The 26391-nt window shown below is 45.9% G+C and overlaps 2 protein-coding genes across 22 annotated transcripts in view; one reads left to right on the top strand and one right to left on the bottom strand.

Moving 5' to 3' along the window:
• The first annotated feature begins 3185 nt into the window (after positions 1 to 3185).
• Positions 3186 to 12137, top strand: AGMAT (agmatinase (putative)). 2 transcript variants are annotated; one of them, XM_081488091.1, is made up of 8 exons: positions 3186 to 3570; positions 3948 to 4073; positions 5142 to 5344; positions 8020 to 8068; positions 9133 to 9328; positions 9775 to 9954; positions 11126 to 11210; positions 11881 to 12137. In XM_081488091.1, exons 1-8 carry the CDS (start codon positions 3272 to 3274, stop codon positions 11952 to 11954), a joined length of 1212 nt encoding a protein of 403 aa, XP_081344217.1. In that variant the 5' UTR covers positions 3186 to 3271; the 3' UTR covers positions 11955 to 12137. The 2 variants fall into 2 exon arrangements, with proteins under 2 accessions (XP_081344217.1, XP_081344218.1); XM_081488092.1 differs by lacking the exon at positions 3948 to 4073.
• DNAJC16 (DnaJ heat shock protein family (Hsp40) member C16) overlaps positions 4417 to 26391 on the bottom strand; it is a 51539-nt gene continuing 29564 nt past the window's right edge. For 8 of the 20 annotated variants that reach the window (XM_081488075.1, XM_081488074.1, XM_081488071.1 and 5 more), the window contains 8 exons: positions 22719 to 22849; positions 20618 to 20801; positions 19049 to 19231; positions 18837 to 18913; positions 17744 to 17824; positions 17554 to 17652; positions 16590 to 16760; positions 12704 to 16076 (listed from right to left, as the gene is read on the bottom strand). In XM_081488075.1, the coding sequence (XP_081344201.1) occupies positions 15677 to 16076; positions 16590 to 16760; positions 17554 to 17652; positions 17744 to 17824; positions 18837 to 18913; positions 19049 to 19231; positions 20618 to 20801; positions 22719 to 22849 (1326 nt within the window). In that variant the 3' untranslated portion in view covers positions 12704 to 15676. Of the gene's footprint in view, positions 5435 to 10049; positions 10661 to 10862; positions 11208 to 12703; positions 16077 to 16589; positions 16761 to 17436; positions 17653 to 17743; positions 17825 to 18836; positions 18914 to 19048; positions 19232 to 20617; positions 20802 to 22718; positions 22850 to 26391 lie in introns of those variants that run through there. The other 12 variants (XM_081488078.1, XM_081488081.1, XM_081488077.1 and 9 more) reach the window with 5 other exon arrangements.

Below are 26391 nucleotides of genomic sequence, written 5' to 3'. Positions count from 1 at the left end.
ACACATTGGTGGGCTGGATTAAATGATGAGTTACTAGAGTGACAGCTTTACTTGAAAGTTTTGGGGGAAATTTTTTTGTTTTCTTGTTTTTTGGCTGCTCCTCAAGACTTGCAGGATCTCAGTTCCTGAGTCAGGGATTGAACTCAGGCCTTGGGGTGAAAGCCCAGAATCCTAACCATGAGGCCACCAGAGAACTCCCTGGGGAAATTTTAACTGGTAAATAATATAAAGTATTTGGGAATTACCTGGTGGTCCAGTGTTTAGGACTCTGCGCTTTTACTGCTGAGGGTGTGAGTTCAATCCCTGGTTGGGGAACTGAGATCCTACAAGTTTCGTGGCCAAGAAAAATAAATAAAATATTTTTATGCTAAACTAAACATGCGTTATCAAATGGAATGAAAACCTTGCACAAATTTGCAAGATCAAACATGAAACACCAAAGAAATATTGTGCTTCATGGAGGGCTACTTTGAGCTAGGCCCTCAGACCTACAGGGGATGGGGATGAGTTTTGTTTTCTGCTAACATTGGTAAAGAATCTGCCTACAATGCAGGGGGCCCTGGTTTGATTCCTGGGTTGGGAAGATCCTCTGGAGAAGGGATAGGCTACCCACTCCAGTATTATTGGGCTTCCCTTGTGGCTCAACTGGTAAAGGATCTGCCTGGGGGAGACCTGGGTTCAATCCCTGGTTTGGGAAGCTCCCCTGCAGAAGGGAAAGGCTACCCACTCCAGTATTCTTTCTGGCCTGGAGAATTCCATGGACTCTATAGTCCATGGGGTCACATAGAGTCAGTGACTACTGAGAGACTTCACTTTCACTTTCAACGATGATTGAGGATACACTACTAGTGGACCTAAGATTTTTTTTTAACTAAGAGTTCGAATGCTGCAACTAAAGTTCCTGCATGCCACAACTAAGACCAGGTACAGCCAAATAAACAAACAAACAAAAATCCACCCCCCCAAAACATCCAGGGAATTAGCAAATGGGTGCCTGGAGCCCAGGACTGGGATCTGGGTTGTGAATTATCTGCCACTAGGTTCAATGGCACCCCACTCCAGTACTCTTGCCTGGAAAATCCCATGGACGGAGGAGCCTGGTAGGCTACAGTCCATGGGGTCGCTAAGAGTCGGACACGACTGAGCAACTTCACTTTCACTTTTCCCTTTCATGCACTGGAGAAGGAAATGGCAATCCATTCCAGTATTCTTGCCTGGAGAGTCCCAGGGACGGCAGAGCCTGGTGGGTTGCCGTCTATGGGGTCGCACAGAGTCGGACACGACTGAAGTGACTTAGCAGCAGCAGCAGTAGGTTCTGACTCTTTGCAACCCGAAGGACTGTAGCCTGCCAGGCCTCTGTCCATGGAATTTTCCAGGCAAGTATATTGGAGTGGGTTGCCATTTCTTCCTCCAGGGGATCTTCCCTACCCAGGGATCAAACCCATGTCTCTTACCTCTTCTGCACTGGCAGGCAGATTCTTTACTACTGCACCACGTGGGAAGCCCTAGGTGAAAGTGAAAGAAAGTAAAAATGAAGTCGCTTAGTCGTGTCCAACTCTCTGCAACCCCATGGACCGTAGTCTACCAGGCTCCTCCATCCATGGGATTCTCCAGGCAAAGGTACTGGAGTGGGTTGCCATTTCCTTCTCCAGGGGATCTTCCCGACCCAGGGATCAAACACAGGACTGCCGTGTTGTAGGCAGACGCTTTACCGTCTGAGCCACCAGGGAAATCCAGGTAAAAATGGTTATCTTAATATTGGAAGAGATTGCCATCAGAAAAGGAGCCATCAGAGAGCAGGAGAGCAAGCAGGGGCACACCTATCAGAGAGACCCCTGCGGAAAGTTTAAAGGACAGGCGTGTTGAGCAGTAGCGAATAATGGAGAGGTTGGAGTCGTTGTCACATAGTGCTTAGCACATAATAGGCACGCAAATATTTGTGAGGAGAATGAAAGAAAAAAAAAAGGTAAGAAAATGATATGCTCAGGGCAAGCCATGTGAAAGAAATAGTGGTAGAATCTGGGCAAAAATGTGTTAAACTAAGAAGGACCTATACTATATAGCACAGGCTTCCCCAGTGGCTCAGCGGTAAAGACTCTGCCTGCAGTGCAGGAGATGCAGGAGATGTGAGTTCGATCCCTAGGCTGGGAATATCTCCTGGAGGAAATGGCAGCCCATTCCAGTATTCTTGCCTGGACAATCCCATGGGGTCGAAAAGAGTTGGACACGACTAAAGCAACTGAGCACGTACACACTATATAGCACAGGGAACTCTATTAATACTCTGTAATGACCTATATGGGAAAAGAATCTAAGAGTGGATATATGTATATGTAGCGGCTTCCCTTAGGGCACAGTGGTAAAGAACCCACCTGCCAATGCAGGAGACATAGGTTCCATCCCTAGATCAGGAAGATCCCCTGGAAAAGGAAATGGCTGGGTCCTCAGCATGGATTCTGCAGTCTTAACCACTGGACTGCCAGGGAATTCCCTAATGTGTGATTTTATTTAAAGGGACCAATTTAATGCAAACTCCAGCCTTTCCCATTCAATCTCAACCTCTAGAGATTAAAAATATAAAATACCACCCAATGGCTCCATAACTTCATTACAAGTCAAACTTTTTTTTTTTTTTTTTTTTAACCAGTGGGCTCACCTCTCAGGGGCTTCCCAGGTGGCGCAATGGTAAAGAATCTGCTTGGCAATGCAGAAAATACAGGAGACTCAAGTTTAATCCCTGTGTGGGGAAGATCTCCTGGAGTAAGAAATGGCAACCCACTCCAGTATTCTCGCCTGGAAAATTCCATGGACAGAGGAGCCTGGCGGACACGACTGGGCACGCACTGGCCTCTAAGTCCTTTTCAGAAAAGATTATTTAAGAAAGACTTTCTGCTTCCTGAGACTCCCATCCAGGCATTTCTTGGTACTTAAAAAAGCTCCAATTTCTCTCGCTTAGAGAAAGGTCTTTCCCCTTCATATCTTTCAGGTTTTAAAAGTATTACTCTGGGAGAGGAAACTGCCAAGGGCCGGATTCTTGGGGGCGCATACCCACTGGGGGCAGTGCAGTGGACGTCAGCGGGGAACCGCGGGACTGGTTCTATTTACCGAAAGAGCTAGAGGCCAAAGTTCAGAAAAGGGTGAAGGGAAGCGAGCGGCCGGGTCCCTGGAGCCCCTCCCCTGCCCGTGATCCCCAGGCGCCCCTGCACTTTGAGCCCGAGGCTGCTGGAGCTCTAGCGGCTGCGGGGACCAGCGGGGCGGGCAGGCGGGCGGGATGCTGCGGCTGCTGGCGTCCACCTGCACCGGGGGTCTGGGGGGTGGCGGGGGCTCGCGGAAGCTGGTTCTCCGGGGCCGAGCGCGTCCAGTCGCGGGACTCTGCGACCCCAGCCGCCGCTTGAGCCGCCAGGCCTCCGACGGCCCCCGGAACCAACCCCCTAGTTCCGAGTTCGTGGCCCGGTCGGTGGGCATCTGCTCCATGATGCGGCTGCCGGTGCAGGCCTCTCCCGAGGGGCTGGACGCCGCCTTCGTCGGGGTGCCGCTGGACATTGGGACCTCCAACCGGCCTGGGGCGAGGTAAGGCCAGCAGGATTCGGGGACCCGTGTCGGGCAGCTTGGCGGCCACCGTGCACACAAAACTCAGGGAGAGGCGCTTTCGCTCACCCAGGGTGGAGTTGGAAGTCAGAGTCTGGCCCCAAAGTGCCCTTTGGGGGCAGGGAAGCAGGTCGGTTTGCCTCAAGTAATCCCAAGGGCTCAGCACGTGTGTCACCCATTGGTAAAGAAAGAGGGGGGTTAGGGACCGAGCCTTCTCCATTCCCCGGCCTAGCTGGGATGGTGGCTGTGGGTACTTCCGGTTTACAAAAGTAGGGGACATTAAGTTTGAGAATAGAGGCTGGCTGCCCTTTCCCAAAACCTCTAGATATCACCTGACTCAAGAATTTGCTCAAAATAAGGCAGGTTTGTTTGGCCGCACCAAGGCGACATGCTGGATCTTATTTCCCCGCCCAGGGATGGAACGGGCGCCCCCTGCAGTGGAAGCACAGAGTCTTAACCACTAGCCTGCCAGTGAAGCCCGCCAAGTAAGGCAGTTTTCTTAAACTCAAGTTGTTTTTGTTTAGTAGCTGAAGTCCTGTCGGACTCTTTTGCTACCCCATGGACTGTAGACTGTCAGGCTCCGCTGTCCGTGGGATTCTCCAGGCAAGAATACTGGAGTGGATTGCCATTCCCTTCTAAAAGGGATCTTCCCAATCCAGCGATCCAACCCGAGTCTCCTGCTTTGGCAGGTGGATTCTTTACCATCTGAAGCCAGTCTTACCGAAAGCCCTAAGATTAAGTTAGAGGAAGTAAAATCGATTTTCCTAATTGTTAAACATGAGCTATTTCTGACTCAGCTCAGCAATGTTCCAGCTGACTACTGATCTAAGTTATTAATGCCACCTTTTATTAAATGCCTACTAAGTGCAAGGTGCTTTACATAGATGACCTGATTTACTTACACCAGCAGAGTAAGGCAAATGTCATTATTACTTTACAGATTAGGAAACTGAAGCTCAGAGAGATTAAGAAATTATCTAATGCCATTTAGTAAATTGGTGATGGATGGGCTTCTAAGTCTGTGCTTTTAATCTCTTCATAGGTCAGATCAGTGGTTCCCAGGGGCTTCCCTGGTGGCTCAGATGGTAAAGAGTCTTTCTGCAGCATGGGAGACCCTGGTTCGATCCCTGGGTCAGGAAGATGCCCTGGAGAAGGAAATGGCAATCCACTCCAGTATTATTGCCTGGAAAATCCCACGGACAGAGGGGCCTGGCGAGCTACAGTCCATGGGGTCACAAAGACTCAGACATGACTGAGCTTTGAACTTTTGAGTGGTTCTCCACAGGAGGATCGGAGTGTGTCTCTCCCCCCAATGGCCACATTTGGCAGAGTCTGGAGGCATTTTTGGTTATGGCAACATGTGGGAAGGGGTGCTACTGGCATCTAGTGGGCAAGGACCAGGGTTGCTGCTTAACATTCTACAAAGTATAGGATGAACCCCAACCCTGCAACAAAGATTCATTCAGCCCCAGCACAGAGCCTGGGAAGCTCTGGCCCAGGGAGAGCCTCTAAACCTTTAGGGATGGCTCATAGAGTGATTCTTCCTCTTTCAGATTCGGACCCCGACGGATCCGAGAAGAATCGGTGCTGCTTAGGACCGCCAATCCTAGCACAGGAGCCGTTCCCTTCCAGTTCCTCAGGGTTGCAGACCTAGGCGATGTGAATGTCAATCTTTACAACCTTCAGGACAGCTGCCGCCTGATTCAAGAGGCCTATCAGAAAATCGTAGCAGCCGGCTGTGTTCCTCTGACCTTGGGTAATGGCAGCTGCAAGGCGAGTGTAGTTCTCTGAGCTTAGGGTTTATTTATCGTGAGCTGGAGTACAGTTACTTCTCCAGGGCAAACCACTGTGAATATGAGGACAGAAGGAAAGGGAACATTTTTAGTTCATTTATTTTAGCCCCTGGGGAGAGGATATTTACATTTTTTGGACTAGTATGATGACAGGGATGGGCCAAGGGGAAGCAAGTGAGGCATTTACCTTAGTGCAAAATTTAAGGGGTCCCTAAAACGCCAACAATATGCATAACCGATTTTCCCTTTTTGCCTCATGCTCCAGTATGGCTCAGAATAGCACAATTACTGATCCTAGCTTTTTAAAAATTTTATCATGGATTTTTTTTTCTTGCACTGATTTTGATTTTTAAAAATATTACATTAAAATAGTATTTATCTTGATGACTGAGTAGTTCTCTTTTTATGACCTTGCAGCTTGCAGGATCTTTGTTCCCCAACCTGGGATTGAATCTGGTCCCCTGCAAGTGTGGAGTCCTAACCACTGGACCACCAGAGAATTCCCCAATTACTGTTTCTTGTTTTTTTTTTTTAGTGTTCCTTCAATTTTGCTTCCTTCAATTTGTTCCTTCAATTTTGGCAAGTGCCTCTACCCACCTCACCTTGTCCCAACCCTTGATCTTGTGCCTTAGGAAGGCTGCTAGCAGGGGCTTAGTTGTGACTTTTTAACTATTTCAAGGATGTTGTTTTAATGACTTAATTTGTGAGAACTGCAAGGGGGCCTTTTTTTCTCTCATCAGCATCTATGTTAATCTATAGGGCAACTTTCTTCTGATCCTCCCCCTCCATCCTGCCCCAGTCTCACTGTAGTGTTTCTCTTTCGGTTCACATATAGTCAAAATTGTACCTTTTTCTACATATCCAGTTGGAATTAAAAAATAATTTTATTTCTTTATTGGCTGTGCTGAGTCTTCGTTGCTGTATGGGCTTTTCTGTAATAGCAGCGAGCAGGGGCTACTCACTGCGGTGGCTTCTCTTGTTTTGGAGCATGGGCTCTAGGGAGCATGGGCTTCAGTAGTTGCAGCATGTGGGCTCAGTAATTGTGAGTCCTGGGCTCTGGAGCCTAGACTCAATAGTTGTGGCGCAAGGGCTTAGTTGCTCCGTGGCATGTGGGATCTTCCCAGACCAGGGATTGAACCCGTGTCTCCTGCATCGGCAGGTGGATTCTTTACTACTGAGCCACCAGGGAAGCCCTATTTATTTTACTAGGTGCACCATTTGGCATGTGGATCTTAGTTCCCCAACCAGGGATCAAACCTGTGTTCCCTGCAGTAGAAGCTCGGAGTTTTAACCAATGGACCACCAGGGAAGTCCCTCCAAATTTATTTTTTGTCAAATTAGAGGGCCTAGCCTGCAAAGCACAGTGGTAAGGAGTAGAGTTTCTGGCTGTCATGGTTTGAAATCTCAGCTCTACCTTTCACTAACTATCCATGCTTCATTCCCTTATCTGTAAAATGGTAATAGTAACACCACCACCTACCTTCTTATATTGTGTCAGAGGCATATAACTAAGGTGCATATAAAGCACCCAGATTTGTGACTGGCATGTTTTAAGCTTCAATTATAATAGCTTTTGTTCTTATTAATAATTATCAGTAGTAATACTTTTCTAGGCCTGTGCTGTCTAGTATGGTAGCCCCTAGCCATAGGTGGCTACTTGAATTGCAATAAAATAAAATAAAACATTCAGTTCCTCAGTTGCATGAGCCACATTTCCATAGCCAATGGCTAGGGCCCACCATGTTGGTCAGTGCAGATACAGGGCATGTGTGTCACTGCAGAAAGTTTACCTGGGCAGAGCTGGTCTGACCATTTTCCCCATAAGCCTTAATTTTGTTGTTGTTCAGTCGCTCAGTTGCGTCCAAATCTTGCAACCCTATGGACTGCTGCTTGCTCAAATTCATGTCCATTGAGTCAGTGATGCCATCCAACCATCTCATCCTCTGTCATCCCCTTCTCCTTCTGCCTTCTATCTTCCCAGCAACAGGGTCTTTTCCAATGAGTCGGCTCCTCGCATCGAATGGCTGAAGTATTGAAGCTTAGGCTTCAGCATCAGTCCTTCCAATGAGTATTCAGGGTTGATTTCCTTTAGGATTGACTGGTTTGATCTCCTTGGTGTCCAAGGGACTTTCAAGAGTCTTCTCCAGCACCACGGTTTAAAAGCATCAATTCTTTGGCACTCAGCCATCTTTATGGTCCAACTCTCATATCCACACATGACTACTGGAAAAACCATAGCTTTGACTATATGAAGGCTTAAATTATAAGCCTTAATTTTCTCTTATTTTTTTAATTTAATTTTTTTTACTATGTCCACGCCATGTAGTATGTGGGATCTTAGTTCCCCAACCAGGGATTGAACCCAAGACCCCTGGCATTGGAAGCACGGAGTCTTAACCACTGGACCCCAGGGAAGTCCTTAATTTTCTCTTTTAAATGACAATGTAATATCAGACATTTAGTGGCCATTTTTTCATCAACGAACAACATCTTATTTTAGCTATGGTTATAGTTCTTCCAGTCTAACTGAAAAGGTGGCAGAATTGGGCAAACTGAAGATGGTTCTAGGTGATACATGGTCCTCAAATCTTATTCCAAATCCACATTACAAGTTTTCTTCTTTTTTTTCTCTTTGAAGGTGGAGATCATACAATCACCTATCCTATATTGCAAGCGATAGCAGAAAAGTAAGTCCCAAAAGGCGGAGCCCAAGCGAGGTTTCAAAATTCAGGAGCTGGAGAATGAGTTGTTTGCTGCTAGAGGGCGTCAGGTGACTTCTGCTGGCTCAGGTTACTGGGAGTGATAGGAAATTCCCCACTGAGTTGCTTCTATGGATCAAAATTAACATCAAGCTCCAGGTGTGTCTGTCAGTCACCAGCTGGGAGCCAAGACAATTTATTATTAACGCCTTGGCCATCCTCGCTTGCCCTAGATCTGCTCTGTTATGCAGGCTCAGCATTTGCCTCTGTTTTTGGAAGATGAGCCTTTACTGAAATACACAACCCCAGTTAACTTCAGTTTCTATTTTGCTTCAAAGGCCAAATACAAATACTGACAAGCACTGTGGTGTTTCTTGCTGAGGGGAGCCCCTGTTTTTTTCCTGAAAGGCCCCCTTTCCCAGAAGTCGAGGAGATGGATTTTTCCAGTAGTGAAAGTCTACCAGACGTTGACTAATTTTGGTTACTTTGAGAAACAGACAGACGGGCGGAGGTGATGCTGCTCCAGAATTCATATAGAGGAGAGATGTGTGGGTAGCCTTCTGGCTGGGGGTGGGTGGGCCCAAGTCTTTTCTTGAAGCTATGTTAGCCTGGCATGGATTTGGATTGTCTGTTTATTTTGGGTGGCTGGCAGGGTTGGTGGAAATTATAGAGAGCTGGGGGGAAGCTTCTTCTTGGTACTGCAGTTGAAGAAAGGGTGGCGTTGATTTGCTGAGCCTTCACACAAGCTCACCTGAGCCACCACCCTATCTTCTCATCCTACCAGCACTGTCTTTAAGTAAAGAAAATTCTGGGTGAGAGGTAGAGAGGGTCAGCTAAAGCACATGACTATTTTCTGCCTGATTCCTCTGAGCTTATTTTTCTTCTGACATGCTCAGGGATTTGAAGTCAGAAGCCAGTTGCAAGGCTGGTAATTGATGCCAGATTTCCCCCCCCATGGCTGTGAGTTGTCATTAGGTTTTGGTGGCCTGGAGGGTGGCTGTGTTCGGGCCCCACTGGGAGGCCTGGCCTCTGAGCTGCCCTGTTGTCAACAGGCATGGTCCTGTGGGGCTGGTGCATGTGGATGCTCACATGGACACGGCCGACAAGGCCCTAGGGGAGAAGCTCTATCACGGGACCCCCTTCCGCCGATGTGTGGACGAGGGACTCCTGGACTGCAAGCGTGTGGTGCAGATTGGCATCCGGGGCTCTTCCACGACCTTGGATACCTACAGATACAGCCGGAGCCAGGTGACAGACCGAAAGCCCCTCCCGCTGTCCCCAGCCCCTCACACTGCCTTCCTCTCCATTGGCCACTCAATGGCAGCTATGGATTCAATGGGGTTTTGCTGATCAAGTTCACAAGGTGGGGATGGAAGCTGAGTTTGCATCATGTGGAGCAGAGAGGAGCAAGGGTGCTAGTTGATGCGGATGAGGCCTTATCGCTGGGGAGGTAGGGGAGTGGAGACAAGCAGAAACAAACCAAGCCCTTAGATGTTGCTGGCTTGGAAAAGAGCCAAGGAGGTCCAGACCCAAGTCAATGGGTCTGATATGGGGATGACAGTTCCCTCCTCATAGAGACTGAGGGTCAAATGTGAGATGCATGTAAGCTGAGAATACAGTGGGCCCATAGACAATGCCTCGTAAATACCCCAGGCCCAAGTGTCAACCTTCTGCTCCAATTTCTACCTTTCCAGGGGTTCCGGGTGGTCCTGGCTGAAGACTGCTGGCTGAAGTCCCTGGTTCCTCTGATGGGGGAAGTGAGGCAGCAGATGGGAAGCAGACCCATTTATATCAGCTTTGATATTGATGGCTTGGACCCTGCCTACGCCCCGGGCACAGGGACACCTGAAATTGCTGGTCTTACTCCTAGTCAGGTAAGGAACTCCACCAGTGACACGTCTTGGGGGTGAGGACACTGAGTCTCCCACTTTCCTGGGACTTGAATTGAGTCTTCAGCAATCAGATGGGATTTTAAAATCAGAGCACTTTGACCTTTATTGTTCTCAGGGCTGATCACAGGTTTGGATTTTCCCTTACTAATGAGCAACTGATGCTGGCAAGGGCCCTCCTTTCTCTTCTAGGATATAATAGCAGTCTGTTATTTGGTTTTTCTGCCTCTGGTCCACCTGTCCATGGGACAGTATTGTAGTACCCCGTTAAGACACCAAACTTTATTTTTTGTGGGGGTTCAATTTAAAAAATATGCACAGTGGGATGAACCACCTCCCAAGGTAGTTCAAGAATTTTGGAAACCCTCAAATAAAGCTCTCATAGATGTGCTCAGCATACACACAGGGAGGCAGAATTGGGGTGTGGTTATAACTGGAAGGAAAGCTCCAAGGGGTGGACCTCTGTTCTGTTCACTCTTCTTGGAACTGAAGATAGTGTCTGACATGTAAGTAGGAGGTACTCACAGTTACTGGAGTAAATGAATGAAGACTGCTTGAACCTAACTGATTATCTTCTATCCTCTCAGAAAGCAGGATGGTCATGCCTGCCTCTCTTGAAGCCTTTCCTGGTTCCCGCCAGTTTTCTAGAACACACTCCATTCCTCTGCTTTGCATCCTTTCAGCTTTTCACCTGCAAAATGGAGGCAAAGTGATGGTCTTCCAACCACCCCTCTCATTTATCCTGTCTTCTGGCCACATCTAACTACAGTACTTCTTCCATCATGGCGCCTCTGCACATGTCTTTCCCTCTGCCTGGGCCGCCCTCCCCCTGCTCCTCTGCTCAGTCAGTTCTTTGAGCTAAGTGTTTCCACCTTAGACGGGCCTTTCCCCACCTCTGAAGTTGTCTTCCATGAAACTGTCCCTGGTGCCAAAAATGGGGACTGCTGCCTGGATGCGTGGCACTGAAGTGATTGGTTAGGTGGTTTCTATGATCCCCTGGGGTGGCTGCTGGTGAGTGAATGTTTATTGAGGGAGAGCGACAGTTTCAAGTCGAAGGGGGGGTTCTGGGTTGGGAGAAATCCACGGAGTCCTCTACTGGTAGCTTTCCGTTGTCAGTGGTTACCATTGTGGACAACTCAAACTTGATCTTGGACAGGCTCTGGAGATCATCCGGGGTTGTCAAGGCCTGAACGTGGTGGGTTGTGACCTCGTGGAAGTTTCACCACCCTACGATCCTTCTGGTGAGTAAGGGAGATAAGTGTGATCTATAGGCAGCTGCTAGTTTAAACCGTCTTCCTCTAATTAATAAGTAGACGGATGGGTCCTTTTAGACAACTCGGGAACCTGCTGAGTACGTCCTACAGTGAAGAAAATAAACCTATTAACGCACACTGTACAGATGTGAGCTAATGAACCCTAACAGAACCCCTGGGAGGTGGCTAAGGATTATTAGCTGGCCCCACCCATCAGCAGAAGAGAAACCAGCCTGCAGTTCAGTGATGGGGCGGCACAGTGCCATTTGCCTTTGATATTTCATTGAAAAGTGAATTCTCAAGGCACAAATGATATTTATGAATATTAAACTGGGAGAGTCAGCTGGCTTAGGAGAGAGATTCAAAGCAGATGCCATCCCAATAATTTTAATGTAGTAGTTTACAGACTTGGGCCTATTAGGTTCAGAGGATAGATAATAAATACGATACACACCATGATGATAGGTTTTCCTTTGGGGAAATCTGTTCCCAGAGTAAACAGAGCCTTCTGAATTTTAAAATACTATTTCTGAATGGTGCTGGATGGAGAGAATGCCAGGGAAAGCATGACCACGGGGTGGTCAGGTAGCACAGGCAGGACGTTGAGCTAAGGCAGTGGTCTGCGTGCGGCTCATGCTTGGGTTTCACCTCTTTGTAGGAAACACAGCCCTGGTGGCGGCTAACCTGCTGTTTGAGATGCTGTGTGTTCTCCCCAAAGTGACCATCGTCTGAACCTTGTCCTGTGATTCTTCAAGAAGAAACAACAGCTTGCACAGATGATAATTCTCCAGAAGCACTTGTGTGCAAGCAAAATCTGAGAACTGAAGAGCTGATGCCAATAAAACATTCTGCTAAAAATGTCATTGGTGGCTGTACCATCAGGGCATTCAGTAAAACTTGAATCCAAATAGCCAATATTCTTCAGGAGTTTGAATTAACTTAAAAAAAAAGATGCACTTGTGCTGTTTTTTCCTTTGAAGAATGGTGATGGAGGATAAAGGGGAGAGGGATGGAGAATGCAGTTTATCTACAATTTGGAGGAATGAAATGAACAAATCCTATGAAATTATACTGTAGAAACATTCCAGATTTCTGTAGTATCTTCTTTTAAAATATAGTCCCTACTCTGAGGAGCCTAGGACTGGCATCTTGGTTTTAGGGCTTCTGTGAACATTAAACAAAGTGTGAAAGGAAAAGAATGTGCAGATCCTAATAAAGAGACTTCCCACTCAAAACCCTAGGAAGATGCAGGAATGTCTTCTAAACCAGGTAACATGAGCTGGCCTCTGAAGGGCTGTTTATACACTTCCTTAACTTACTCCCTCCCTCTAAGCCTGTGTTACATCATCTTCTCTTCAAGCTGACCCACCCTCTAGGACAGCAGTACCCGAAATCTGCAGTGAAGGCTACTGAGTAACATGCAGATTTGATTGTGTTGATCATGTGTCCACGGTCAAATCATCACCTCGTGACATAAGAGCTACCGTAATCATCACACATTAAAATAGTTTATTTCTGTTTCCAGTCTGTAAGATTCTTAAAACAACATCAGCTTCAGTGCCTGTTTCACAATACAAAACAAAAACAACATAAAAAAGACACCATTTGCCAAATAAGTTATTTGTTCCTAAGAGTATCAAAAGTGCAAAATATTCACCTTCTTTTCAGGTCTGTCTTGAAAGTATAATCATCTTCCTTGACACACTGAACAGAGAGATTCAGCAGCTGCCAGGCTGCATTTCTTTTCCAGAGACAAGGTCAGGTATTTGGATGTGAGCAGCATTTCATTTGTCAAGTTGTTCTGCATCAGCTTTTCAGTAATTTCACTTAGGAAAAAATGTTTGAGTGTTTGCTCCTAATCCTTTGCCCCAAATAACACAAACCACTTAAAACACAGTCAGATCCCATTTCTTTCTATATCAGGAAAAATGTATGTACAGAATGAGGAGGAAATCAATCAACCCATTATTTCAAAACCACAGCCAAATTTTCATGGTTAGTCAGTGATGGCAGCAAGACTGTGGTGCCTCACGGGAGTTAGGGCAGGCTTGCTCACTGACACGTTGCTTGATTGGAGCTGATGAACTCTACGTTAGATAGACTGTGCCACTGACACCTGGGCCTCATGAAAAAATATTTTTTAAATGGGTGCGTGTGTCTACAAAGGCTTGTTTTAGGCCAGTGACTGTCCCATCTGCTAAACATGAGGCATAAACTGTATCAACCAGAAAAACCTACCTCTAACAACATCAGTGTTGTCAGTTCCAAGATACTCGAAGATCAAGAAGTTAACTTACAGCCAAAATTGGGTCTGTGTGATTTACACATGTGAGAAAGAGAAACAGTAGCACTGGCTGAGCAAGACAGTGGCTCATACGTTTGACACGGAAGTAAGCAAATTCATGGAAACAACATTCAGGAGGAAAGGCTTAGGTGGTCAAGAGTCAAGGTTAGTTTAAAATAAAAGCTTCTCAATGTCCTCTTGGGGGACATTATCTACCAGTCCCCAAACAGATCTCTAGATGATTTTTTCTGGACTGAATATTTCCTAGGAATGTTTTCACCATTATCACTTTCCTTTCTTTGTGCAAATGAAAGGTGCAGCTGTCTGAACGTGCTTTTTAATAAAATTTTTGAAAAGTAACAGATCTGGGGTGTTTTGGTTTTCAGAAATTAAGGTCAGGAATCCCATTAGTATCAGAAACTAAAACAAGAAAAACTTACCATTGAACCAAACCACTCCTCATATAAGCAACTTGGCCAGAGGAGATGCAGAAAATAATTTTGCATCACAGAGGCAAAAATGAATTCCTTGATCAGTCCCACCTGGACCAGGTGCCATGTGATGGGGCAATCAAAATAAACACCCATTTTGAGAGGATCGTGTGGAAAAAATAAAGCCTGGCAGTGATTTCATTATTTTTTTTAAAATAAAGCTATAGATTCCATGAAAACTACAAGAATTTCTGGACTCAATTTATTACTTGCCACTGGCACTCAATCCAAATGGCTTAGTTTAAAGCAATTATGATTAAAGAAAGTAGCAGTTATTAACCTGTTTTGTCCCATCACTGATTTTGAGCCTTCGTTTTACAAAAGAACAATTTGCTTTGACATTTGAACTCTTTGAGGTTGTCCAAACTCCAGGCAGTTTGCTCTAAAAAGAAAAGGAAAGCTCTCTAACTGGCTGGTAGTCCGTGGTTCACTGGAGCCCAGCAAGCTGGGGTGCTGACGACAGGTCTGATCCTGTTACTGGAGAAGCAGTTGTTGAGAGTGAAAACAATTAAGACGAGACATTGAAATATAGGCCAGAAGCTCAAAGTGAGCAAAATGGGAGTCTAGAACGTGTCTTGGCTCACTTGTCACGAAAGAGGACTTGAAGATACAGCTCTATTGGGGTAATAGGGTTCAAAATACAACTGCTGAGAAATCTTAAGTTCCTTGATACAAGACGTGTCTGGTATTTTACTAAGGACACACCACTGGAGGGAAGAGGTTCCTTGAGCCTGACTCACAGCTGGAGTAATGTGTCTTCAGTTGAACATCTACTGGCTTATGGCAGCTTATCTCTACGTTCTGAGAACACGATTACAAGTTATGGCTCCTAATACCCATACCCTAGAACTGACAGAGGCAGAAAGGCATCTGAAAACATACAGGTAAATGGCTCAAGGTCATTACAGTACTTCTTGCCGTGCGGATCCCTCCCTGGACACTTGAGTGCTTGGGAGGCAGCCAATGGGGTGCTCAGAGAGGCGCTGCCTCAGGCCCTGCCCAGCCTGCTCCTCTCTTGTCTTGGGAAGAAAACTGAACTGAAAGGCAGAGCCCCCACTCATCCCTAACCTTTAAAACTGTGGCTGACCAGCCGTTGTAGGGGGATGCCCTCCAAATATAGTTTTAGCTATTCACTACCAGAGAAATCATTAATGTAAGATTGCTTGGAACTAGGCCTCTTTCGAGATGCAGACGCAGGGCCCAGAAGCTGAGGTGGGTTGTGCCAATGGAAGAGCAAGCGCCAGGGCAGAAGCACAGCCCAGGCCGAATGGGGGAGGCAGGTGACCGCCCAGCACACTGGGCTTGAGAGGCACCCCCACCACACCTCTGCTGCAGGGCTCAGCACAGAGATAGAGAGAAGGGACAGGGGAGGGTGGGGTGAGCACATGGCAGAGACGACAAAGGAAGAGGGAAGGAACAGTCTATTTTAAATAGTGTGACATTCAAATGAGGGAAAAAAGACCCAAAGGAAAATATTCTGATCCGGGGAAGTCAACGTGTAGTGTTTTTCACTCCTAGGTTAGGACAGGATAAAGGAAAGATTCTTCTAGCCATTGTTCTGGAAGAATAATCTAAAATCTATACTCTGTCCATTGTGGTAGTTTGAGTCCTGAAAAATACCTGTTCACAGGGACCTGTTAAAAAGTCTGAAGAGTTTGAGTCTCTTTTTTGAAATCCTATCAGTCTAGGTCAGGCCATGACGGGATATAAAACCTCTGTAAGGAGCCTTCCAGCAGCCGTTCCATCCATAAGGACAGCTTGCTCAATTTTCCTTTGATGGGCCTGGGTCCGAGGCCAGAGGAAGACTTCCCTCGACACTCACCCAGATGGAGGGAGGAGTCAAAGTCACTGCACGGCCCCATGGCTTCCTCCTCTTCCACTGCTTTTTGGGGCTTGAAGAGGCAGAAGTATTTCTTGTGGCCGTTCAGAGCCAGCACATAGCCTGTGTAGTCACGCTCCATGAAATGCTTGTCGTACTGGTTTGGGATTGGGGCTGCATCTTGAGCAAATTCTAGTAAGTATTCGAGCCATTCTCTGTGTTTATCTAGACTCAGGAAGGAAAAGTGTAGGCAGCTGCTCCTGGAGGAAGGACAGAAGGAGGATTTAGGGTACTTCTGGGCACATTTAATCATGGGGAACTTAAGAATCTCAGTCAGATTTCAAACAAAGGAAAAGGCTTTGTGATGGGTAGGGTCTGAAGAAATGAAGGAGTTCTGCGGGGCCTGGAGGGTTTCTACAAGGTGGCAACAGCCCCTCACCCATTTCCAGTTCCCTGCTGGGTGTCAGTCTCAGTGTCAGGCTTCACGAAAACACACAGGAGCCAGAGAACAGTTTCCTGAAAGAGCTCAGGGGAGACTGAGTTCAAGCTCTTCTGTCCAGAACCGACAGTCAAGGGGAAGAAAGGTCCCTGCATGATGGCTTGGATGGATCTTGGGGCTGGACAGGTAACAACCAACACCATGCTGCCTGGATAAAGCCTCTCCAGCCACCCCCTCCCCACCCCCACCACCGGCTCACCCAAGTGTGCCCGCTCACCCCTTCTCCTTCCACGCATTCCATCCTGCCCCTTCTCCAGTGCACAGAGGAACTCACCCAGTGAATGAGTAGACCTCCAGAGCGAATTTCTGCAGCAGGCTGGTCTTGGTGGAATCGGACAGGATGAGAACCACATTCATGTGGCCTGGCCTCAGGCGTACCAAGTTACTGGTGTATGTTATATCTGTGAGTTCTGTTACCTCCACGAAGCCTTTTTTAGGAATCTTGCTGTGGAGAAATATTGAGGAATTAAGTAAGATCTCAGAGGACAGAGGAATGCCGTTACTTTTAAAAGGAATAAGTGGAAGAAACTGCTATGTTCTAGCCAGACTAGGTACATTATTAACTATCCTTGAGCCTATATAACAGGGCAGGGCAGGACTGACCCCAATCTGGCTATCCCAGCCTACAAATAGCCTGGCAGGTGTTACCACGCAGTTGGTGTAGAAGTGGCTTTAGTACAGGACGAAGGCTGTTAACACAGTTATTTATCTCTGCTCCTGGCTCATCTAGCATCTGCCTGACACGCTTCTTTGCTTCCTGCCGTCATTATTAAACCTGAGATTGAGAAACTGAGGGTACCTAGGAGAAGATAACTAAACGTGTGTCTAAATATCTCCACGGTCTTAGTCAACGCTCATCAGCAGTGTGAGTGTGCTTAGTCGTGTCCAGCTATTTGTGACCCTAAGGACTATAGCCTGCCAGGCTCCTCTCTCCATGAGATTTCCCAGGCAAGAACACTGGAGTGGGTTGCCATTTCCTTCTCCAGAGGATCTTCCTGACCCAGGGATTAAGTCCGAGTCTCCTGCACCTGTGTTTCCTGCACTGGCAGGTGGATTCTTTACCACTGAGCCACCTAGGAAGCCGTCATTAGCAGTGATTCTTCCCTAAATCCACATCTCACATGAGGAGCGGAGCCAGAGTTTTTAGCTGTGCTAGACACTCGGATCCTGCTTTATCAGCCTCTGTGGTCTGTGGGGCTGCTGCTGAGGAGGAGGGGCTGGCATCTGGTGAGAACAACCTGCTGGGCTCCTTGGTGAAGCTTGGCTCCGTCTTCCCTGTCTTCTCATGGGCTTCCTCTTTATCTGGAGGGCTGGACTCTCGCTCCTCATTTGAGTCACTGAAGAAAAAGAGATTTTACAGAAAAACAGCCAAGGAAGTGGAAGCCTCACCCTTCAGACGCAGCATTGAGGAGCACGGGGGTTTCTTACCTGAACGCTTGAACGATGACAGTGCCAAAGAGGATGAAGAGGGCAGAGAAAACCAGGGACAGAAGGGGCATCATTTCCCGCCTGAAATGAAGTTCACAAGCTCTGGTCAGCGCTACGTGGGCCACTGTGACGTGTCAGTTAACGGTTTCAGGTTTCTTCTCTCTGGCTCAAAAAGCCGCTACATAACCCCAAACCAAAAAGCTTTCACATCAATAAACACTTTCTAATTTCATATAAATAGAGGATTTTTTTGCGGTAGTGGTGAAAGTAGAGATTTTTTTCCTCAGTGTTCTAATTCACGGATCACCTATTTAAAAAGTTTGACTTTGTGCCTCAGGTTGTGCTGAATGGATTCTGCAGAAGGAAATGACAAGGATGGTAACAAAGGATTTACGTTGTGAACATGGAGGAACATTCTGACATCAGGGGTAATACAAGTTGACTAGAAAGTCTGTGGAATTACTTCTTTTATTTTGATTGATTTTTTTTTTTTTTCCGGTCAGACTAATTCAGATGTGGCCCAGAGGGGTACAGTAGGGAGAAGAAAGTTGACTTCTCTAAGATCTCCTCTAGGTGTTCTGAAGTTTTATTCACCCACAGACACCCATCAAAGGCCTGGTGTTTTTCGGGAGCTGGGCTGGTGGCCAGGAAGCACAGATGTGAGTGGGACGTAGTCTGTCCTCAGGAGCTCATGGTCTCATTTTGGGGAGGGGGGGTGGGAGTGCCCTTGCCCTCTCTGATTAATTCTCTGGTTCATTTGTGTCTCGATTCACTGGACTACATGTGTGTCAGCCCTGTCCTGGGCACCAAGGTACTCTGGTGAGGAGCACAGTCCCAGGCTCTGCTATCTGGAAGGGCAGCTGGGGTGATCCTTTCTTTCCCAACCTATGGGAAAGGGTCAAACCAGCAAATATTACAAAAGGGAAGTAACTGAAAGAGAAAGGGGAATGGTTGTTGAAAATACGGAAACACTCTTCCACCTACCTAGATGGAGTCTACACTGAAATCAAAGAAGAGTGGACCTTTTTTCAAAAGAAAAACAGCAGTCCTGGTAAGTAACAGCAAGAGAAATTCAATCTGGCAATATTCCTACCAGTTGTTGTGAAATATGCTGTCCCAGCAGTCTGAGATGTAGTCAGAAGCAGAGTAGAGCCACCGAAGGAGAAAAATCTGTGGAGGGAGAAAAGGGGTCAGGACTGGACCCCGAGCCCCGGAGGGAGAAGACCCCCATCCCTGACAGGGCACTGCGGCTCTGGGAGCTTGGGAGCCCTGCCCAGTGCCCACTCGCCTGGGCCGGGTGCTTACAGGGGCAAGTTCATCGGTCAAGTCGGGGAGCACAGCTTCCGATGACAGAAGAGCTGGGTCTTTCCGCAGTTGGTCCAGATAACCCAAAAGGATATATTTATCACTCTCACTCCCAGTCCAGGGATCCTCCAGGGTTTTATACACCACCCGCCCTGCCGTGTTGCGCCTTTCTAAGATAGACACCTGGGAGAAAAAGAGGTGAAAAACCATTAGAATTCTCAAGAGAATGGGAAATTATTGTTGTTTTTTTTTTCCAGAGATGATGGAAAAAAAGGGTCTAGTGAAGCTTAAGCACAGATATGAATGAGTATACCATATCTGCAAGAGATTCCCACTTTTCTGACAAAATAAATTAGTTTTATGGTGACTTTTCAAAGCTTTGTTAAAAGTTAAAGTTCTTTCTTTTCAATAGATTTTGTTCTGTAACTTTTTTTTTTTTAACATTTATTTATCTGGCTCTGCTGGGTCTTAGTTGTGGCATGCGAACCCTTAGTTGTGGCTTGTGGGATCCAGTTCCCTGACCAGGCATCAAACTTGGGCTCGCTGCACGGGGAGCACAGAGTCTTAGTCACTGGACCACCAGTGAAGTCCCTGACTTAATATTATCATAAAGCAAACCTTTGTTTTTTTTCAGAGATTTTCCCATGAAAATCAGTTGGTAAAGGATTCAGTTGGTAAAGAATCTGCCTGCAGTGCAGGCAACCCTGGTTCGATTCCTGGGTCGGGAAGATCCGCTGGAGAAGGGATAGGCTACTCACTCTAGTATTCTTGGGCTTCCCTTGTGGCTCAGTTGGTAAAGAATCTGCCTGCAATGTGGGAGACCTGGGTTCTATCCTTGGGTTGGGAAGATCCCCTGAAGAAGGGAAAGGCTACCCACTCCAGTATTCTGGCCTAGAGAATCCCATGGACTGCATGGTCCATGGGGTCACAAAGAGTTGGACATGACTGAGCAACTTTCACTTCCCATGATTACCAAGATGATGCAAATGACAAAGAATTTCATGCTTCTGTGGAGAGTCACAACAAAGGAGGAAAGGAAGGGTAAGGTCAATCAGGATGAAATAAAAGAGGCAGAAGTACAGGAGGGAGATGCTGAAAAGCATACTAATGGTTGCCTAAAGGAGATTCTACAAACTAGATACTGTAAGACTTGACCTGCACAGGGGAAAGACAGGTGAAAGGGACTGGGGATGCTCTTTAATCTTTACCCAGAGGAAAGATGCCTTTTGTGAAGGTCCAAGGTTGAAGTCAGGAGGTGAAATCAGCAGGGTAAAAGACTAGTTTAAGAGTGCTTTCAGGGACTTCCCTGGTGGTCCAGTGGCTAAGACTCTGCACTTCCAACGCAGTGGGCACAGGTTTGATCCCTGGTTGGGGAACTAAGATCCCACATGCCGACAGGGCAAAAAACAGGTCAAACGGTTTCTGAGCACTCAGAAAAAAGTAAAACAGGCTGCAGAGATTTCTGGATTTCCTGGAATCTATATTCAAAACTCTTGAGGAAGGCGAACATGGAATTAAGTGCCACATGCTTGTGAAGAGCTTGAGATCAGGAGAGAACCCATGACTCACCGCTGATTTTCCTTGAAACGTGTCACTATCTGGCAGTAAGGTGCTGGCAAATTCCTGCTGCCGATTGCTGTAGACATGCACGAACCTCACGGTGTCCTGTGTGTTTGCCAGGGCAAAGGACAGGAACGCCTCGAAGGGTTTGCTCAACTTGGTAGCCTCAGCAGTCAGTAAAACCACACAGTACCTGCACGTCAACAAAAGAAAAGACTATGTAACTAATCCCCTGGGCCATGGCTAGAACCTGAACGGCAAGTGAAGGTGAAGGAGAGGAGAAGTCATTCACAGAGAGAACCAACACGTTTTAGAAACCAAAGCTGTATGAGGGTCACCAATGAGATAAGATGTTCAAGGCATTACGGACCTGCTTCTTTCTAAACTGATGACGCTCTCCCCACATCAAACTTCACAACATTTGGAAATGCCCTTGAAGGCAACAGTCACTGAACCGCTGATGCAGAAGGGCCTTGCAGAAGGCACCTGTTCTAGTTCTTCCACTTCAGGCAGGGCTGGTTAACCCTATCTCAGGCCAGGGCCACCGGGCCTCATTCTGAAGGGCTTCCTTTGCTGTGGTTCCAAAGGCAAATTCATCTAGTCATTCAAATTAGGTCTTCTTTCTCCAAGATACTACTGAGCACTCACTAGATGCCAGGTAAGACAAACAATGTTCTTGCCCTTATGCTCAGCCACTCAGTTGTGTCTGATTCTTTGCAATTCCATGGACTGTAGCCCACCAGGCTCCTCTGTCCATGGGATTTCCCCAGCAAGATTCCTGGAGTGGGTTGCCATTTCTTCCTCCAGGGGGTCTTTCCAATCGAGGGATCAAACCGTGTCTCCTGCTTTGGCAGGCGAATTCGTCACTACTGAGCCACCTGGGAAGCCCCATTCTTGCCCCTGTGGGACTTATATTCCAGTGGGGAGGGCAGACAAAAAACCAGATAGATAGATAGGCAGGTAGATCACGACAAGTAGTGGTAAGTGTTACAGAAAAAAAAAAAAAGTGAAGGGGAAAGAGTGCGGGGTGGGTTGGGAGTCATGCTCCATCAGACAGGCTAGTCAGGGAAATGTCATCTGGGAAGGTGATGCTGAAGCAGAGACCTGAATGAGGTGCCACAAGAGGAAGTGAGGTCAGAGCGCTCTAGGCCAAGAGCATTGCAAGCGCAAAGACGCAGAGACGGAGGGGGACTCAATCCAATTCACAGTGCAAGGAGGACGATCACTGGCTAACATGGAGAACTGACCGAGAGTGTGGGAGTGGAGTGGGGGCAGAGGAGGGTACGAGGCTAAGACGGTGGCCTCAGCAAGAGGTGACACTGGCCTGGCTAGGGTGGTGGTGGAAACAAAGGGGAGGAGTGTGTGGACTGGGATATTTTTTGAAGGGTGTATAAATAATAATCCTCAAAGTCCAGGATCATCTTCCTTATATTTAATTAAAGTGTTAGTCTATATAGGGATCTGAAAAGTCTGGAAACATAGGGAATGTTTCCTATTTTAAACAGTATTTTAGTTGTATTTTCAAATAATGTGATCAAAATGGTTTCCTTTCATATCCAGACACCTTTCACAGATGAAACAGCCCTAAATTTAAAGGCACCGGCTCCTTAATCTGAAAGAGCTATAAGAAGTGTTTTCCCTGTCTTTCCAGACTTTTTAGATGCTCTGTATGAATGAGGATGCCTCAGCCATGCCATGCCCAGCTAATTATTTTACCATTTCCTCAGCACCCTCACTGCCCTACTGTTCGGTCATTTACTGGCTCCTCTCCTAGACCTGCAGAGGTTTGCCCTGTGTGGGACACTCTGGTAGAAACAGCAGCGTTCTCTCACTTCACACTGCTTCACCGAGCTTCACAGGCTCTCCCTGATACCTGGCAGAACCTACTCACTCTTTAGGGCTCAGCTCTCAGGGGGATCTTCTCTGGCACAGCCAATCATTTGGTCCTAAGGTGCCCTGGACTGACATACCCCTCTACTATCATAGCTGTTCATCTGTGTTCATCTATTTGCAACGTGAAGCATAGATTCTGACTGTCCCAGGGTCAATGTTTAACTGCCTTTCAGTAACATGTGACATGATGAGCAGGGGCAAGGCCTTCAGTCCTTACTTCCTCTGTCGGTGAGACCGTTTCACAGGGCAGAGTTCATGGAACAACTTCTGGCTGGTGAGCCTGGCTGCCAACAGATACTTGTTTTGGGTGATAAAGTCATCAATGACCTGTCTCTTCATACCTCGGGCCTGGAGAAAAACCAAGAGACAGTTGATTCTTACTCAGTTTTCTCACTGAGAATGGGCTTGACTTACAGTTTAATAAAAATATGGCTGAGCCTGGCTAAAGCAATAAAACCAAGAAAGTTAAACCTGTTTGAACAAATAAACATGTGGAGGTCTTTTCCAACAATGCAGGGCTGAAAGAAATGATGCAACTATTTCAGGTCAAAGGAAAAATCAAGTGCTTGGGGAACTTTTGTAGACTGTTTTATGACGGCAGATTGAAAAAGTCAATAATTTTGAATTTTTAGGCAAATTTACTTCCATTTGAGATTTATAGTAAACTGAGTAATTAAAAATAAATTTCAAAGTAGCAATGTTATTGAGTATAAAGGACGGACTACAAAACTGTATGATGATCACTTTGTTATTACTAATTTCCATACATTTCAAAGAACTGAAATTATGTATAGCAGGTTCTCTGACCACAATTAACCAAGACATCAACGCAAGATATGAACCAGAAAATTGCTTTATGCTTAGAAGTTAAGAAACTCTGAGTAACTTCTTGATCTGAGAAGAGAGCATATCAGATGTAAGAAAATATTTTGAATTTGGAGTGACTAGTGAAAATACTATTTATCAAAACTTTGGGATGCAGATAAAGTATATTTGGAGTGTGTGTGTGGTTGGTTGCTCACTCTTGTCCAACTCTTTGCAGCTCCAAGGACTATAGTAGCCCGTCTGACTTGTCTGTCCAGTGGAATTTTCCAGGCAAGAATAGTGGAGTGGGTTGCCATTTCCTATTCCAGGGGACAACAGGGGACTTCCTTGGTGGTCCAGTAGTTAAGAACCTGCCTCCCAATGCAGGGGACGTGGGTTCGATCCCTAGTCGGGGCACTAAGATCACACGTGCTATGGGGCAACTAAGCTCTTGGGGCCCATCAACTGAGCCCATGTGCTGCAAACTACAGAGCCAATGTGCTCTGGAGTCTGGGCGCCACAGTGAAAAATTCCACCTGCCTCAATGAAGACCGAACAATAAAACAAATAAATATTAAAAAATGAATATAACAGAAAAGAAATTAATGAACTAGATATCCCTATCATGAAGTTACAGCAAAAATACAAAAGTAGAAAGAAGGAAATAATAAAGATGAAGATAGAAATCAATAAAACAAAATAAAAATGTAAGAACAAACCAACATTCATTCTTTGGAGGAGCCAATAAAATTGACAAACCTCTGGTAAAACCAATCATGAAAATAAAGACAGAAACCACAGGTAACCATTACCAAGGATGACGAGGAGGAATCACTACCTATGTTGCCAAAACTAAAAAATAAGTGTACACATATATATATGTATATTATATATATATTTAAATTTGAAAATTTAGGTGAAACAGAAAAATCTCTAGGAAAAATAAAACAATACTTGAAAAAAAGAGAAAATCGTTCTATAACCATTAAAGAAGATGAGTCAGTGGTCAAAAATATTTCCTTCAACACAAATTCAGGCTGAGATGGCTTTGTAGGTGGTTTTGACCAGACTTTCAAGGAAGACAATCTAATCTTCTGTAAAGTCTTCCTGAGAAGGGAAGAAGGGAGGACACGTCCCATCTCATTTCATGATGCAAATATGCACATGTCCATCAACAGAAAGCATGAATAAACCCGTTCTCATGTAGCCATACATGATACAGCAAATAAAAACAAATTACCTAGAGCCAAGAGAAACCACTGGTGCTACCAGTGTTACACTAAGCCTCTCGTCATTGCAAGGACTCGGTTTATGTTAAGAATGCATTTTTATATTAATAAAGAGCAAACTGGGGACTTTCCAGTGGTCCAGTGGTTAGGAATCCACCTGCCAATGCAGGGGACATGGGTTCAATCCCTGATTTGGGAAGATTCCACATGCTGTGGGTATCTGGGTCCCCACACCATAACTACTGAAGCCTGTGTGCTCTAGAACCTGTGCTCTGCAACAAGAGAAGACACCATAATGAAGATGCAGTGCAGCAGCCAAAAATGCATAAATGAAAATAAATATGATTATTGAAAATAAAAGAGCATCCATTGTTCTGGTAATTTTGTTAATGTATTTGATTTATAATTTTCCCCAGTGAATAAGTAAATAACAATTTTCAAGGGTACATGCTATTACTAAAAAGCAATTTAGAAAATCTTACAGATTAATTTTGGATTGAGATGACCTTCCTTCCTCTCTTCCACACCTGGTGTTTGCTTGCTTCCTGACTCTCTCTCTTGGCTCCTGCTTAGCTGCCGTCAGGCACCCCCTCTTTTTTATTTGCTGGTTATTGTCCAGAGTTTCGTCCTTGGCTCCCTCCTCTCCTTACGTAACATACGATGCCTGGGAGATCACCTTCTGCCTTTCCCCAGATCTTGATCCCTGCCTCCTTAGACTTCCTACGGAGGCACACTTCCCCTTAGATTTCCTAAAGGCAGTTCTTCCTTTCTTTCCTTTTTAAAAATATTTATCTATTTATTTGGCTGCACCGGGTCTTAGCTGTGGCCCATGGGATCTTATGGCGATCTTTACTTTTGGCATGTGGGAACTAGTTCCCAGATCTGGGATCAAGCCTAGGTGCTCTGCATTGGGAGTGCAAAGTCTTAGCCACTGGACTGCCAAGGAGCTCCAAGGCAGTCTAATTCTTATGTCCACAACTGAACTCATTGTCTTCTTTTTAAACCTGCTCTTCTTTCCTTACTATCCACTTTCCCTATCTGGTTCCTTACCTTAGTCTCATAGTCTCAGGTAACCTTCCTCCTTCACATGGTACCCAGAGTGCACCCTGCATCTAAGGGGGACACCTACTACAGTGGATGAAAACTCCTTTAGGTTTTTCTCCTCCCCTGACTCTGAGTCTGATAAAGATTCAGGACAAAGACTAACTCTGGATGTCAGAGTTGTTCTGTATTTAGTGCTCAGCAAGCAGGCAATGAATGTACTGAATGAATGAAATAAAGGATTTTTATAGAATATCTCTTTCTTTTCACTCTAGCCTCTTATAAGAGAAAGTATCAAAGGGCTCTTGTTGATTTTTAAAAAGTAACATTAAAAAATACGTGTTCATTATAGGGATTTCTGGAAACCCAAATACTGAAATAATATTCACTTCACAAAATTGAGAGCAGTGTATTATAAACAGCATATACAATTTTGCATCCTGCTTGCTCTTTAACATTATGTTATGAAAAGTATCCCCATCATTACTTATTCTTAAATTGCCATTTTATTTTTTATTTAACTTTTATTTAAAAAATTTTTATTTATTCATTTATTTTGGCTGCATCAGATCTGGGTTGCCTCACACAGGATCTTTTGTTGGGGTGCATGGATTTTAGTTGTGTCTCAAGGGCTCCTGAGTACATAGGTTTAGTTGCTCTGTGGCATGTGGGATCTTAAGTTCCCTGACCAGGGATTGAACCTTTGCATTGCAAGATGAATTCTTAACCACTGGACCACCAAAGAAGTCCAAGCAAACTGCCATTTTAAATGGCTATATAATAGTCCTTATTTGGGATGTGGGGCTTTCCAGGTGG

This window comes from Giraffa tippelskirchi, chromosome 5, assembly GCF_054371585.1.
Source record: "Giraffa tippelskirchi isolate mGirTip1 chromosome 5, T2T-mGirTip1v1.2.pri, whole genome shotgun sequence".
Classification (NCBI taxonomy): Eukaryota; Metazoa; Chordata; class Mammalia; order Artiodactyla; family Giraffidae; genus Giraffa; species Giraffa tippelskirchi.
This window is presented reverse-complemented; position numbering and strand designations above follow the sequence as displayed.

Bases quoted from the DNA above. Each gene is read 5' to 3' on its own strand.
- AGMAT (XM_081488091.1), top strand. From the start codon at position 3,272: ATGCTGCGGCTGCTGGCGTCCACCTGCACCGGGGGTCTGGGGGGTGGC. The intron at 3,571-3,947 runs GTAAGGCCAGCA...GCTCAAAATAAG, and splicing joins TCCAACCGGCCTGGGGCGAG to GCAGGTTTGTTTGGCCGCAC. The intron at 9,329-9,774 runs GTGACAGACCGA...CTACCTTTCCAG, and splicing joins ACAGATACAGCCGGAGCCAG to GGGTTCCGGGTGGTCCTGGC.